This window comes from Eptesicus fuscus, chromosome 22 (genome assembly GCF_027574615.1).
Source record: "Eptesicus fuscus isolate TK198812 chromosome 22, DD_ASM_mEF_20220401, whole genome shotgun sequence".
In the NCBI taxonomy this organism is placed as follows: Eukaryota; Metazoa; Chordata; class Mammalia; order Chiroptera; family Vespertilionidae; genus Eptesicus; species Eptesicus fuscus.
Genome location: NC_072494.1, coordinates 15327170 through 15341172, shown reverse-complemented (window position 1 = coordinate 15341172; position 14003 = coordinate 15327170). Strand labels below are relative to the sequence as shown.

Below are 14003 nucleotides of genomic sequence, written 5' to 3'. Positions count from 1 at the left end.
GGCAGGTTCTTGCATCCTTCGGTCCTTCTAGCCCAGCTGTGCTCGCCCCAAGTTGGGGGTGGAGTGCATTTTACTTCCCAAGAGGCAAATAGCCTAGGATGAATGCTATGATGCTAAAAACGAGATCCGCCCTTGAGAACCCCAGGGCTAGATGCGTTTCTGGCCCTGAACTGCTGTAAATTCTGTAGAGAAACTCGCTCCTCTTGCAAATCACTGGTGCAGCTGGGTACAGGGCCACTGAACAGAGGGCCTCCCCACCTCCGTCCGCCCCCTCGCGCCCCCCTCTCTAATCCCCCCTCTCCCGCCCCCCCACCCCCGCCCCTTGCAGGCCCTCTCACTGACTCCTGACAGAAATTATACATTAAGTGTACAGCCCAGGGCCAGACTAGCAGGATATTCCAGCAGATGTCAATTACCATAATGGCACATGTTCCCCGGGTAGGCAAGAGAAACTCCCTCCGGCAGATTAAACACCCTTTGAAAAGAGGGTGCAATCAGAGAAACGGCAGGCTGCTGCGCCCCGTGCAGGCGCCTCGTTCAAAGAAGGGATCCGGCCGGAGAAAGGGCCGCCCAAGCCCCAGGGGCGTGGGGGGCTCCGACCAGGGAATGCGTGGCTTGTGCAGGGAGAAGCCGCAGGCCTGTGTGCCTCTGGAGGGTGCAGAGGTGGCGTGCAGGGCTCCCGAGAGCCTGGAGGAGGGGGCATGTGGAGGGATGGAGGGAGCTCCCTGGGGCCTTGGGTGTGTCCCGTACCAGAACCCCACGAGGACTCAGTTTTCAAATGGAGGCATTTGTTATAAAGACGCAAGGAAGGCTCGTTCCAGGCACAACCTCAAGGCAGGCACGTGGTCAGACTGGAGGAAGGAGCCAACTGGAGCCGCCCTGGAAAGCCCTCCTGCCCTTTCTGCTCTCTCCTGTCCACGTGCCCGCTTCCGTTCTCTCTCTTTTTCTCGCCCGCCCCTCGCCCCTGACCGCTTTCTCTGCCCCCCGTCTCCCCAGCGGACCGTGGCCGGCCCCTGACCAGAGAGTCAGTCTTCCGGTTCTAGCCACAGGCAAAGGCAGTCGGCTGCCTGTGGGTCTTCCTGCTAAACTCTCCCGGAGCTGAGATGGCTGGCTGGTTTGGGCCGTGTGTCCACCCTGGGACCAATCCGCTGTGGCCAGGAAGAGGGTCTTGTAGGGCTTAACAGGGCGTGGGGCCCACCCTGTGAGGTGCAGGGATGGCCCAACCTCGGGCCCCAGGATATTTCTTCTAGAAGCAGCGATGGTAGAGGAGTTCTCCCGGGACCATCAGGCAAATGGGGCTTTCCAGCCTGCTTTCCTCAGCGCCACCCGCAGCCTCTCACGGAGGTGGGGCCAACGCGGAACAGACGGGGGTGAAGCAAGCCCTCGGTGATCCGGAAAGAGGCTCCTGTGCATGGGGTGGGGAAGTAACCGTGACTAATCTGGAAGTGAGTTACCTGGAAGGAAGGGGTGTGGAGGAGAGGGTCGAGGGGAACGGCTGCAGGGCAGGCGCCCTGTGGGACCTGGAGAGGAGAATGCTGGCGGCCATCCAGGCTGTGTCTTTTCCCCGGGGGACTCCCCCTCCCCCACACACACCCCCCAGGTCCTGGCAGCAGCTCAGCATGTTCCCCATTTGTCCACCCTCCCTGGCCTCCAGTCACCAGGCGATGCACAGGGGAGAGGACGGTGCTGTGTTCTCTCTCTCCTTTCTGTGCTTCTCCTCCCTCCCAGCTCCCCAGCGCCCAGCCCTGCCCTGTGGTCCCCTCCAGCGGAGGAAGCGTCAGGTGGCTGTGTTGTTGAATGCAGGGAGGCAGGGCTGGGAGGCCTGGGGCTCTTCCGCTACCTTCCATTCCCTCAGCTGGGATGGAAACACGAGTCCTGACCTCGGAGGCGTACGTGAAAATGCCTTGTAAACGCTCCTAGGAAAGGGTTTGCGGACGGTAGTTCTGATGGGGAGCGTGAATGAGGAACCCAAGATCCAAAGGAACAAAGCGACCGACGCTCCCAAGGTCAGGCAGTCGGCGCCGGGCAGCGCCGGGGCGGAGACCCAGGGCCGGACGCAGCCCAGCTCCTCGGGGGGGCCCCGCGGTCACACGTGTCTGTGGTTTTGCACCTTCCGGGAAGGCGGGCACCTGAGGAGGTGCTTTGCCGCCCTCTCCTCCGAGGGCGTCCCGGACAGGGTCCTGCTTGCGAGGGCAGCCCTGCCTTCCTCCCCCCTCCCCCCCCCCATGGCTCCCTCTGGGCGCCAGTCGGTTCCTGTGGGCATGTCGCCGGCTGGGAAGGTGTTATGCTTTCAGTCTCCCTTTCCCCCATCTTCTCTCTGGTTTCTCATAGTTGCCACCTTCCTCTCCTCCTTTTCTCTCTCTCTCACCTTATCTCCTCCTCCCTGGGCCCCTGAGGGCACCAGTGCTTCTGCGTCTTTCAGAGAAATTTGAAATTTCTGATGAAATAGGATCAGGGTGTCACTGGCTGATGACCAGGAGCCCCGAGAGCTGCGGTTCCTGGCGGGAGGGACACAGAGCGACCGGCAAGCTGGCCCTCGGCCCTTGCCCCCTCAGGAGCACCTGGGAGTGTGGAGACACCCAGGAACCTTGCTCCCAAGGCTTGCACTGTCCGCTCCCCACCAGTGGCATCGCTTTCATCACCAGGGGCCAGCACCATAGGAACTAAAAGGTTGGGTGTGATAACATGAGAACTCTCCATTTAAGAAAGAAGTGCTGCTTCTTTCCCCTTATACATATTCCCTAATATCTATAATAATAAAAGCGTAATGTGACGAAGCTGGGGCTGCGAGGGAAGCCTGGGTTCCGGGTGCGAGAGGGAAGCCGGTGCCGGCAGCTCAGGGAAGGAAGGCCTACTCTTGCACGAATTTCGTGCATCGGGCCTCTAGTCTTTTTATAATGAACTAGAGGCCCAGTGCACGAAATTCATGCACAGATACGGTCCCTGGGCCTGGCCTGTGATCAGGGCCATCTTCCCTGGCTGCCAGCAGCCGGCCCCGCCCCCTGCCACCACCCACCCCCGGTTCCCCGTTCACCATCAGACGATCGGAGCCTGCCGGCCAGGGGGAAGAACCAAGAAGTCGGCCGTTCCCACCTGCTCGCCGGCCCCGCCCCCGCCGCAGGTCACCCTCTGTGTGTGGGGGCAACTGGTGGGGCAGGGGCCTTGGCCTGGCACCACCCACATCTCCCGCCACTCACCCCCAGTTCCCCATTCGCCATTGGGCGATGGGAGCCTGCCGGCTGGGGAAAGAGACCAAGAAGGGGTCAGTGTGTCCCATAGTGACTGGTCGAGCGGTCATTCTGGCCGTTCCACCGTTAGGGTCAATTTGCATATTACCCTTTAATTATTTGGATATGCATTCCTTTTGTAATGGGGGGAGGGGAACCCAGCATTCCCCTCGAGTCTCTGTGTCTCCAGGAAAGTAAGCTGCCGCTGCCTTGGCCACGGCGGGCGTGGCCGGGGTGGAAGTTACTCCTGTTGGAATCTGGAGGAGTTCTCCACGTTTGCCACTGCAGATTGCTCTGTGATGACCTGTCGTCTCCTGTCTCTCGTCCCTCTGCCTCTCCCCCAGATGCAGAACGTCATGTATGACCTAATCACAGAGCTCAACGATCGGAGCGAGGACCTGGAGAAGCAGATCGGGAGCCTGGAGTCCAAGCTGGAGCACCTCGCCGCCAGCTTCAACTCCCTGCCCGTGCTCATCGCGGACACGCTGCGCCAGCAGCAGCAGCAGCTGCTCTCGGCCATCATGGAGGCCCGGGGCGTCAGCGTGGCCGTGGGCACCACCCACACCCCACTCTCCGACAGCCCGATCGGGGTCAGCTCCACCTCCTTCCCGACCCCGTACACGAGTTCAAGCAGTTGCTAAATAAACCTCCCCACTCCAGAAGCATTACCCATAGGTCTTAAGATGCAAATCAACTCTCCCCTGGTCCCTTGGCCGTCCAGGAGCACGGAGACCGGGGAATGTCAAGAAGAGAGTCCGAGCTACTTAACTAACTCATGCTCGTTCGGCGTGCTTGGTTCGATATGCCTTGAAACCAGAAATCTAATCTCTGTTTAGGTGCCTCTACTTGGAAGCAGGAAGCTGAGATGACAGGAAGCGACACCTCTGGCAGGGCCCTTGCCGCAGAGCTGGTGGAGAACAGAAATCCACGCTCAATCTCAGGTGTTCACAGCGGGAGTGGGAGTCCCATGCGCTGAGGCGGCCAACCGCGGACCGCCCAGAAGAGGGTCCCGCTGGGGGAGGGGGCGTGCGAGGCTTGGGGAGTGGGCTCCTCACCACTGGGGTCCTCGAGCACACCTCTCTCTTTTCCTTTTGTCTGAGGAAGCCGCTGGATGGCAAAAGGAAGAGAGAGCTGCCCACGACTTGCCAAAACAGTCATTCTTCCCGCCCATAGCTTATACAACCAGAAAGCCCAATTGAGATGGAAAAAGAAAGAAAAAAAAAAAAACACCCAGGAAAAGAAAAAGCCAGATTTTCCATCCAGTATCAATACCCATATAAACCTGTGTGTCTGCAAGAGCGTACACACACACACACACACACACGCACACACACACACACGCACACACACACACCATTCAACCCAGGTATTTTCTTGTTTGAACTTGACCCAAATGAAAAGGGGGCCTGGTACCTTCCCCTGCACACAGTAGGCACTCTCTACATGTGTGTGGAGTTGGTCCGGGTCCCAGTGTGGGTGCGTTCCGTTCAGGGAGCTTGCTGGCGTTGGCCACGTGCTGAGCTTCACAGAAGAGGCAGGTCCCTTCAGCCACGACACAGGTTGCTTCATCCTGGAAGTGCAGCAGGTTGCTGGGTTTGAGGTGATGCCAAGCTTTGCAGAGTTTCCTTCTTAGATGCACACGAGTCCTGTTCCTATGGAGCACGTGACCAGGGGTGTGCATGTGGGGGCTGGGGGCTGGGGTCTACACAGGCACAGGCAGGTGCCACCCAGTGACACCTGAGTAAACAGACGTATGGTCTGGGGATTCGCTCAGTGAGGTTTATCCTGCGACGGGTCTCCAGGTCCAGATGTTAGACGTACAGAGGGGTCCAGCGCCCCATGGGGTCCCTTCCACCTGACCCGAAATCACCTCCACATGAAATTAGGAGAATAAAGGGAGCCCTTAGGGAACCTCGTGGGTCAGGTGGGGTGACGTGGATTTGTCAGGAGCCTGTTCCGGCTGTGCCATGTTAACCTTGGTGCAAAAACTAGTCTCATATCGCGCCAGCTCCAAGAGACTTCAGAGACATTACCATCCAGGGCAGGGACAGGCATTGTGAGGAGGGGGCCTGCGGGAAGCCAAGTCTTCCCAGTGCTCCGTGACCTGACCACACATCACATGTGTCATGTGGAAGCCGTTGTGTCACTCATCACGTTCTCATTCTGAGGTCTTTGACTTCTGCTTGTGGGGAGCTAGGTGGTGCTGCATGGAGTATTTCATCTGTTTAGGGTAAAGCAAAAGGGTGTCCTGGAGTATGGTGGTGGCCATGCTGGCCCGGTCTCCTAAGGACAAAGGAACCAGTAAAAGGTAGATGACTCTAGAACTAAGGCCACTCTATTTTTTTTTTTAATCCTCACCTGAGGATGTTTTTATTGATTTTTAGAGAGAGAATGAGAGAGAGAGAGAGAATGAGAGAGAGAGAGAGAAGAACATCGATGTGAGAGAGAGGCATTGATCAATTGCCTCCCATATGAGCCCGGACCAGGGAGTGAGCCCACAACCTTTTTGATGTACGGGATGACACTCCAATTCACTGAGCCACCCGGCCAGGGCAAACTAAGGCCACCCTTGCTAAACTTTTTTTTTTTTTTTTTTTTTTACCTATTTTAATTGGTGTTGCTGTTCCTTTAACGGTCTCGTGTTTATTCTGGTGATCCATTTGAACATTTTCATTGGTGGTTTTGCACAGCACAGATGCCGCCCTTGCTGTTGGCTTTTTGTGTTTTAACTCTTGACTCTCTGAAAGATCTCTCTCCGTTTTTGTGCCCCAAGAATGGTGCTCCTGCGTCCAGTGATGGTTCCGCTGAACAGATAACCCAGCGTGTAAACAGATGAGATGCCCATGCAGTCCCTCTAAAGCATCAGTTCCATTTCACGAAGTGAAGACCACTGACAGGTCAAGCTGAGGGTGCCAACTCTGGTCATTGAACCTACAGCCCTCAACTCTTCACTCCTATTCGCCCTTCCCACTCTGCTCAGTGCTGTGATGTGTGTGTGTGTGTGTGTGTGTGCACGCACGCACGTGCACACAAATAGCAATTTATTCTTCATTTCAAATAAATGATGTGCAAGATTCCACTGCCATTCCCCCCGCCCAAAAGTATGCACAGACTATCATTGACCCATCCCAGTCTGTGGATGAATCTTCTAGAATCCATCATGAATGTTGTACACTTAGTGAAGTGCTGAAGACCAAGCTAGCAACCAGAGGGTGTGGTTGGAGTTATTTCCAGTAGCAGTAGCCACTGGCATTCTAGAAACACAGGGGCCTTTGGAGCATGCCTGGACCTATTGGTAGTGCAATCGCTATGTATGGATTTTATTGTTGGCAAAAGAATACTTAATATCCTCTCCCCCCCCCCCCAAAAAAAAAGTGATCAAATCTGCATGTTGATCCTGCAGTGGTAAACGGAAGGCTGCTTCCTGTGCTATAATTCAGCTTTATGTGGGAAGTTACCCATTCTCCTGCAAGTACAATCAACCCCCGATGACTTAGGTGTGGATGACCCAGGGTAGGGTACCCAGGGGTTCCTCTTACAGCCAACCCTTTGGCTGATCCCACTGTGCTTCAGCATCGCCGTCAGAGGGGGGAAAGAGGGCAGGCGGACTCTCATGCCACACCCTCATGTTCCTTATTTTCAAGTTTGATGGTGGAGGAGATTTAATATCTGCTTAAGAATTGGCTCTACGTAAAAACTGCATTCCGATAACCTCCAATGCTGGACTGGTTGAGTTCTGCCCACTCCCGGAAGGCTGACCCAGTGCAGAGTCCCTACGATAACCTTCGTAATAACTTAGTGACAGGTCAAAGTACCCTAATGTTCCCTAAAATATCTAGACACTTGAAAAACAAAAAAAAACACAGGGCCACCCCCCTCCCCATCGCTTAAGCCATATTATAGCCTCACGTACTGTAAAGTCAGGGATGTACTGTGATACTCTAAGACCACGAATCTCAGTGGAACTTCAGGATATAGCATCAGTTGGTAAATCATACCAGACGAGGGGCTCGCGCCTCCTTAGATTGAAGTCCAAATAAAAATCACCTGTGGCTCAGAGGCCACATGAATCATCATGAATAAATTGTCATAAGGTATCTATGAACTGCTCTTGCAAGCCTCATAATATGTAACTTCATGAGTTCATACCTCCAGAAATGCTTAATATAATCCACGTGAGCAAGAGGCGTACGGCCCTGAGTCACCACTCACTAGTGACCTCAGCAAGGACCAGTGGTGTCACAACTATCGCATAACTTAGGAGGTGGAGGAAATGTATGTGCAAGTAAATCCCAAAGTGCTGAGCAACTGCAAGCTATTGGTTATTTAAGGATAAGAAGGAACCGCATGGAAAAATGAAGACTTCCATATATTTGAGGATTCTCCCCCCCCCCCCCTTAGATTTCAGTCATTTCCTTGTAAATGAGTGATCCTGGAAAGGAAGAAAACTAGAGATTCCGAATCAGAATAAAATTCCAACACTGGATCCCCATCTTTGGCCAATTAATATAACCATATCATACCTCAGCTTATATGTACTTAAAATGAAGATACTAGTTAATAAGTACCAGGTATTCAATCGATTTTTTTTTTTAAATGGAATCACTATGGCCATCAACAGCAAGCCAGACCAAATCTCTCTGGTCCACACTTTGATGTTACATCTGAAGGCAACCAGTAGTTACCAAAAAGTAATTATTATCTATCCACGAGGCAGGGAGAAACAGAGGGGGAGCACACAGCTCCAGGACCTCTCTGCTCTTCAGAGTGCACCCCCCAACAAGCAGGGCGCCCCAATTAAGAGTCAGTGTTGCACCACCATCACAGCACCACCACTGGGACACGATGAAAGCCTTGCACTACCAGTAGGTTACTACTCTTTGTAAGTTACTGCTTTTAAATCCTAAACTACGTCCCCAGTTCCATCCAGTCTGTCTACTTCCCTGGAAGTTGCTGGGAAGCAGATGAAGGATCGTGAGTGGTCGTTTTTTTGTTTTGTTTTGTTTTGTTTTGTTTTTTGCAGTCCCTATGGTTTCAGTACCTTAGACAGCTACCTGGTGGTCCCCGGGTAGGCACAAAACAGCCCCTTCCCTCCCCCTGCAGTCAGACAGCTTGAGGACGCTCTGGACAATCTCCCTTCCTTCTCTACTGCCACCAAAGGAATCATGGGAACGCGGCTGTTGGTCCCCCTAAGAAAGGAGTATTCCAGGATAGCAATAGTCACTGTCGGCCTCTGGCATAGAACATAGGTGAGCCCTCTTCGTCCCGAAGGCTTGTGCCAGGTTGCGCGAGTAGAAATTAGCACTCAACTCCTGTCAGACAAGTAGGATGTAGATATTTACTGGCATAGACCGAAGCGTATTAAAAAGTGTTCGGTGCGATGGTGTATTCTCATAGAGACTCGGGGGAAATAACTGTGATCTTTCTTTTCTTACACCGTTACTGGAAGCGCCCAAACACGAACTGGAGTTCCCTCTGAACAAAAACCATTATCCAATCTTCAACGTATGACCTCCAATCTAGGTGCCACGTGCCCTGAGACACGGATGGACACACCTGAGAGTCGCATTCTGGAAGCTGTCATCTCGGACCCGGCCCGTGTGTCGAAACAAACAAAAGAGACGTTTGGGACCAACCAAGAGGATGGAGGAAAAGCACAAAATTTAATATCAACCTGAAGTGAGGATCCCAAAGAGATGCTGGATTTATAGCCAAAAAAGAGAAAATCAATGACAAATCAAATATGAATCTGATTGGAGCAGCCCACATCCAGATTCACAGAAGGACAGGGAGTGACATTCTCTAACCGTGTCCCGTTATTTCAGTGTTTGAATCTCAACCAGGACCGATTCACCTTCATCGGACACCGCGTTTGATGGCACGGCAACTCGGTTTTGGTCCCAGACTCTCCTCCTGCACTGACCAGAAGAGAATGACAGGATGTTCGGGGAGGAAACATTTTCATGGCAAACTCAGAAACTGAAGTGTTTATATTCAGAATCAGATGAGCTTCGATATGAATTTGCATCTTTGCCTCTCTGTACTGCTTGCTATTTTTTAATGATAGGAGAAAGCATATCCGTTTATTTTAAATATGAAATATATTGCTATATTACAAAATATATTGTAACTTTCCATTAACCTTTTGTATCAAACTAGTCTTTGGCAGGTCCAGTGTCAGCCTGCGCTCCCCATGACTGTTTCTGAGTATACATCACTGCGAGCGATTGCCCGAACCCCAGAGCAAGGCCCTCCGCCTACAGAGCTGCCATGGTCTAATCCTCTGAGACCTGACTGTTAGAAACCAGAGAACATTATTGCAGGCTTAGACAGAATAATCCTACCCTAAATTCTACCAAGCCATTCCAGAAGAGATTTTTTAAAAGCCATTACTCCTTTCGTAGCTGTGCAAAGCCCGTTTCAGACAAGGGCAGGCTCTTTCTGTGTCAATGCAAAGGCCCCATGACCTGGAGGCTATGCCTCACACTCCGTGTTTCCTTTGGCTGTGTCAGAACCGGGCATCGGGAAGAGTCGTGTTCTCCTGTGACACAAGAGACTCACAATCCTAGGCACCATGGGTTTCTCTATGTCCGAGTGAAAGCTGGATGGGAGTCCCGCCTCCACGGGGCTCCCTCGGAGCCCCATGTGCCGATGTGCTTTCCTGACTTAGGGGCACCTTTGGAGGGAGTGAGGTCCCCACTGTTTATCCACAATGTGGAGCGCAGCTCCTCGGGGAACGAGGGAGGGGGTAGGACCTGCTCAGCAAGATCAGCCAGGAGCCAGGCTTCCTTTCCGAGACTCGTGGGACCCCAGCTGGGAGGAAAGAGAGTTCCATCCAGATGTTTTCCTTTATGGGGAAAATTGGGGGGAAGTCTCGACTTCAGCAACTACGAAGTCCATTGCCCTCCTCCTCTGACATGGCCGTTGAGACTCACAGAGAATTTCTCGCGTCCCGCCTTTGAATGACGGGGGGACTCGGTGGAAGTACGGCGTGTGGGCGACAGAACGAAGGTTTCCCGAAGCAATGGGCCTCCCTCCACGGGGGACCCCTATGTGTTAGCACCCCTTTGGGATACCCTTGCAAACCAAGGAGCGCCAGGGCAGACTTACCTGGCGGTGCTTATCTCTTCCTTTCCCAAGTTCCGCAAACCCACACGGATGTACGGATCGTGCCAGGCAGCAGGCTTTCTCCTGGGGTCCTCTCAGAGCTCCCCGTGTTTGAGCTTAAGTGTAGCTAAGGCTGGGGCCTCCCTGATGTCAGTTCTCCGTGTCACCTGACGGGCACATCTCTAACTGCCCAGCGTCCACCTGCGTGTGCAGCTGAGACCTCACTTAACACGCGTTTTGTTCCGGTTGGACCACAGTCCCGCAGCCTCTGCGCTGCTTCTCGGTCACACGTCAGGCTGAGCTCCATCAAAGCCATCAGAACTCCAGGGCACCTGTTTTTAGCCGGTTACTCGCTCACTGGGTAATGGGGATTAGTTTATTCTGTTTCATAATTGACTGATGAATGTACTGGGGGTAATTGACTTGTCTCTTTCTATTTTTCTGCTACTAAATAGAACTGAAATGTCTTTTTTTTTTTTTTTTTTTTTTTTGCTTTCTCTTCTAGCGCTCCTCAGACCAAGACTTTTGCATGCATAGTAAGTGACTATATTCTGATCTTTCCCCCTCAACGTTATTATTCCATCTAGACCAAGGAAACCAACACCAATTCCTGATTTGGGGAAAGCAGACCCCCACACACACCCCCGACGAGAATTCAGGTATATGGCTGTATGCTAACCATTGCTCCTCAAAGTGTGGTCCACAGGCCAGCAGTAGTAGCCTCATCCGGGAACTTGTGAGAAATGCAGAATCTCAGGCCCCACGCCAGCCCCACTTAATCCAATTCGGCCTTTGAACAGGATCCCCCGGTGATCCATATACACTTTAAATATTGAGAAGCACTGGCCTTACACACAGCAATGGCAACCAACATCGCTAACCGTCAGAAAATCAAACGGTTCCTTCCTTTTGCAGAATGATTTGATGATGTTAAGGTCCCGTGTGATCATAAGGATAAAAAACAAATGCACCTTAAAATTCCACTTGCGGTCGTATAGGTCAGGTGGTGGACACAGAGAGCAGGTCTTCCTCCAGTTTAGTTTTTTAAGTGCTCACTTCATAGCCTTGAGCCCCCTCACAGTCCTCTTTCAGGGTTTTAGCCAGTGCTGGCCGGGCCATCAGAATATCGCTGGCCCCTCAGCGCAGGTCCGAGAAGGTCTGCCCCTCACAGCACAGACATAGTGCTCCTTCCCTGGGGACCAGCATCCCAGGAGCGGGAACCCGCCTCCCTAGAGGAAACTAGCAAGAGGAGTTAGTCTAAGCATCTAGAAACATTCCTAATCTCTTCTTAAGCCAATGCTCGTACCCTTGACACCGACCGGAGACCCTCCGAGGTGAGCGAGGAGATACTGGGAACTGTGATATTGGCGCCATAAGTCGATATGTACCCAGAAACAGTTATGTTCTAAGTTAATGGCTTTAACCTGTTCATTGTAAAAAGTGCCTTGGACTTCAATCTAAAGAGGTCAGTATAAATATGTGTGTGTGACGTATGTAGGCAAATATTTACATATGTGTACATACCTAGGTGCACACACATATACCCGCACATTCATATATGACATATACATACATATATAAGCGCTTCATAATATAGTCTATTGCTATTTGCAGCTCCATTTCTTTTGTCTGGTTCTATGTTTATTTGTCTAGTGAGACCTTTACATAGAGGGGTTCTATTCAGGACATCGATGTACTCTTTTGTTTGTTTTTTACTTTTTATTAAAAAGGTAAAGGATATTAAAAAAAAAAAAAAAAAGTCAAGTGCCTGAAGGTTTTGAATGGAGTTGTGGTACACTTTCTCAGGTCAACAAAGAGGAAACTGGTTTTTCCTTTGGGACACTTTTTTTCTGTTTCGGCAACTTTGATTCCCCTTGGCGGGTAAACAAAAGTGGTCAGAGTGGCTTGGTAATTTCATTATAATTCATTTTTGCGGTCCCCGTAACGCCACAGCAGCAATTTTGTTCAGTCTCGTGGCTGATTGCTGTCACACCTCAGCATCAGAAGGGCCTTCCCCTTCCATGCTGTGCATGGTTTTGTCAGCATGAGGCAGACTCGATTCAAGGGAATGGGGTTTCCATCAGCTGTAAGCATCGCTTCTTCCCAGTAGCGCACCCAGGAGGACAAGTGGGGCGTTCCTTCCCTGGACCAGGTGGGAACCTGTCTTACCAGACCAGCAGGGGGCCCCGGTGAGCTTGCTAGGCTCTTGCAAGCTGCCTTTCCGCAGCAATACAATCACCTGTATCAATCCGCTCTCTGTTAGCCAAAGGTCTTCTCTTTCTGTGGTGACAGCCTGTAAGGGACCAACCCCTCTGGTTAGAAGCCCTCAGGACTCCAGGGGGCATTACCAGGCTCCCATGGCTCTGCTCAGGAGCTCCAAGAGGCATGCTTTGAACCAACTCAGTCTTCTCTCTAGCTCCCTGCCCAAGGGGCAATGGCCGTTCACAGTGTCAATCAGAAAAGACACTGCAAGATGTCAGAGGGGACCAGAAGGTCAGCAGGTCTCTCCAGCTGTCCCCGTGGCTGCGGCCACATTCCTGGCCAAGGGGAGGGAAATCAAGTCCCCTGATTAGAATTAAAATCCCCATACCCTCCCTTTTCCTGAAGAATTTTTCTGTAGCTCTAGAAATAATAATAATAATAAAATAATAATAATAATAATAATTTGAAGAAGAATGCTATTTAGGTGCTTTCATAAACAATACCTAATATTTGGGACATTTTCTAAGTTAGTAGGCCCAAAAATATTTTCGAAAATATATCTAGCTATATGTCTGCTGCTGCTCATTCCTTTAAGCTCTCTTCCAAAAGATCTCTTATGAACGGATATATTTACCAACTCAGTGATTGCCAAATAATAATACTTAGTACTTACAAACTATACCTTTCATCCAAGGACCTCCACGGTCAATACGTTAGTTGTCACCCTATGAGCTGAGTGGCAGTGTTATTCCCATTATTCAGATGGGAGAACTGAGCTGGAGAAAATTCAACCTATGTTCTCAGCACATCTCAAGGGTGAACAGAAACTTGGTGGCTCAACTTCTATTGCTGGTCGGTCACCTTTGGGTGAGTACGGCCGAGACTGTGTTGACCACGTGTGGTCGGGACCCAGGCTTGGGGTGTTGGGAATGTGGGTGGTGGGCTGGCTGGCTGGCTGGCTGGCTCTGAGGTCTGGGTGGGAGACGGCATCTTCTCTGTGAAAAGTGTGGGAGGTGCCATCGAGGATGGGCTGAGTCTCGGGCCTTCGCCCCTCCTTCTTGAACTGCAGCTAGAGAGAAAGGGCGTTGAAAACATGTTCTAGCCCCGTGGTCGGCAAACTCATTAGTCCACAGAGCCCAATATCAACAGGACAACGATGGAAATTTCTTTCGAGAGCCAGATTTTTTAAACTCAAACTTCTTCTAACGCCACTCCTTCAAAATAGACTCGCCCAGGCTGTAGTATTTTGTGGAAGAGCCACACTCAAAGAGCCGCCGGTGGCTCGCGAGCCGCAGTCTGCCGACCACGGTTCTAGCCGATGCTGATGCGATAGGTTGGCATCCAAGAAGGGAACGGACTCAAACCCAACACCAAAGATGCAAGCGGCTCCGATCGCCTTCCCTCTCTGTGTCTACAGCTGTGCAAACAGGAACTTTAAAGGAGGAAATCTCCACTGAGGCTGGAGGC

At 51.8% G+C, this 14003-nt stretch overlaps 1 protein-coding gene across 2 annotated transcripts in view; it reads left to right on the top strand.

The window, feature by feature from the left end:
• KCNN3 (potassium calcium-activated channel subfamily N member 3) overlaps window positions 1-3895 on the top strand; it is a 138076-nt gene extending 134181 nt beyond the window's left edge. For both annotated transcript variants that reach the window (XM_008155743.3, XM_054712075.1), the window contains one exon: window positions 3572-3895. In XM_008155743.3, coding sequence (XP_008153965.2) covers window positions 3572-3868 — 297 coding nt within the window. In that variant the 3' untranslated portion in view covers window positions 3869-3895. The remainder of the gene's footprint in view (window positions 1-3571) is intronic.
• The last annotated feature ends 10108 nt before the right edge of the window (window positions 3896-14003 follow it).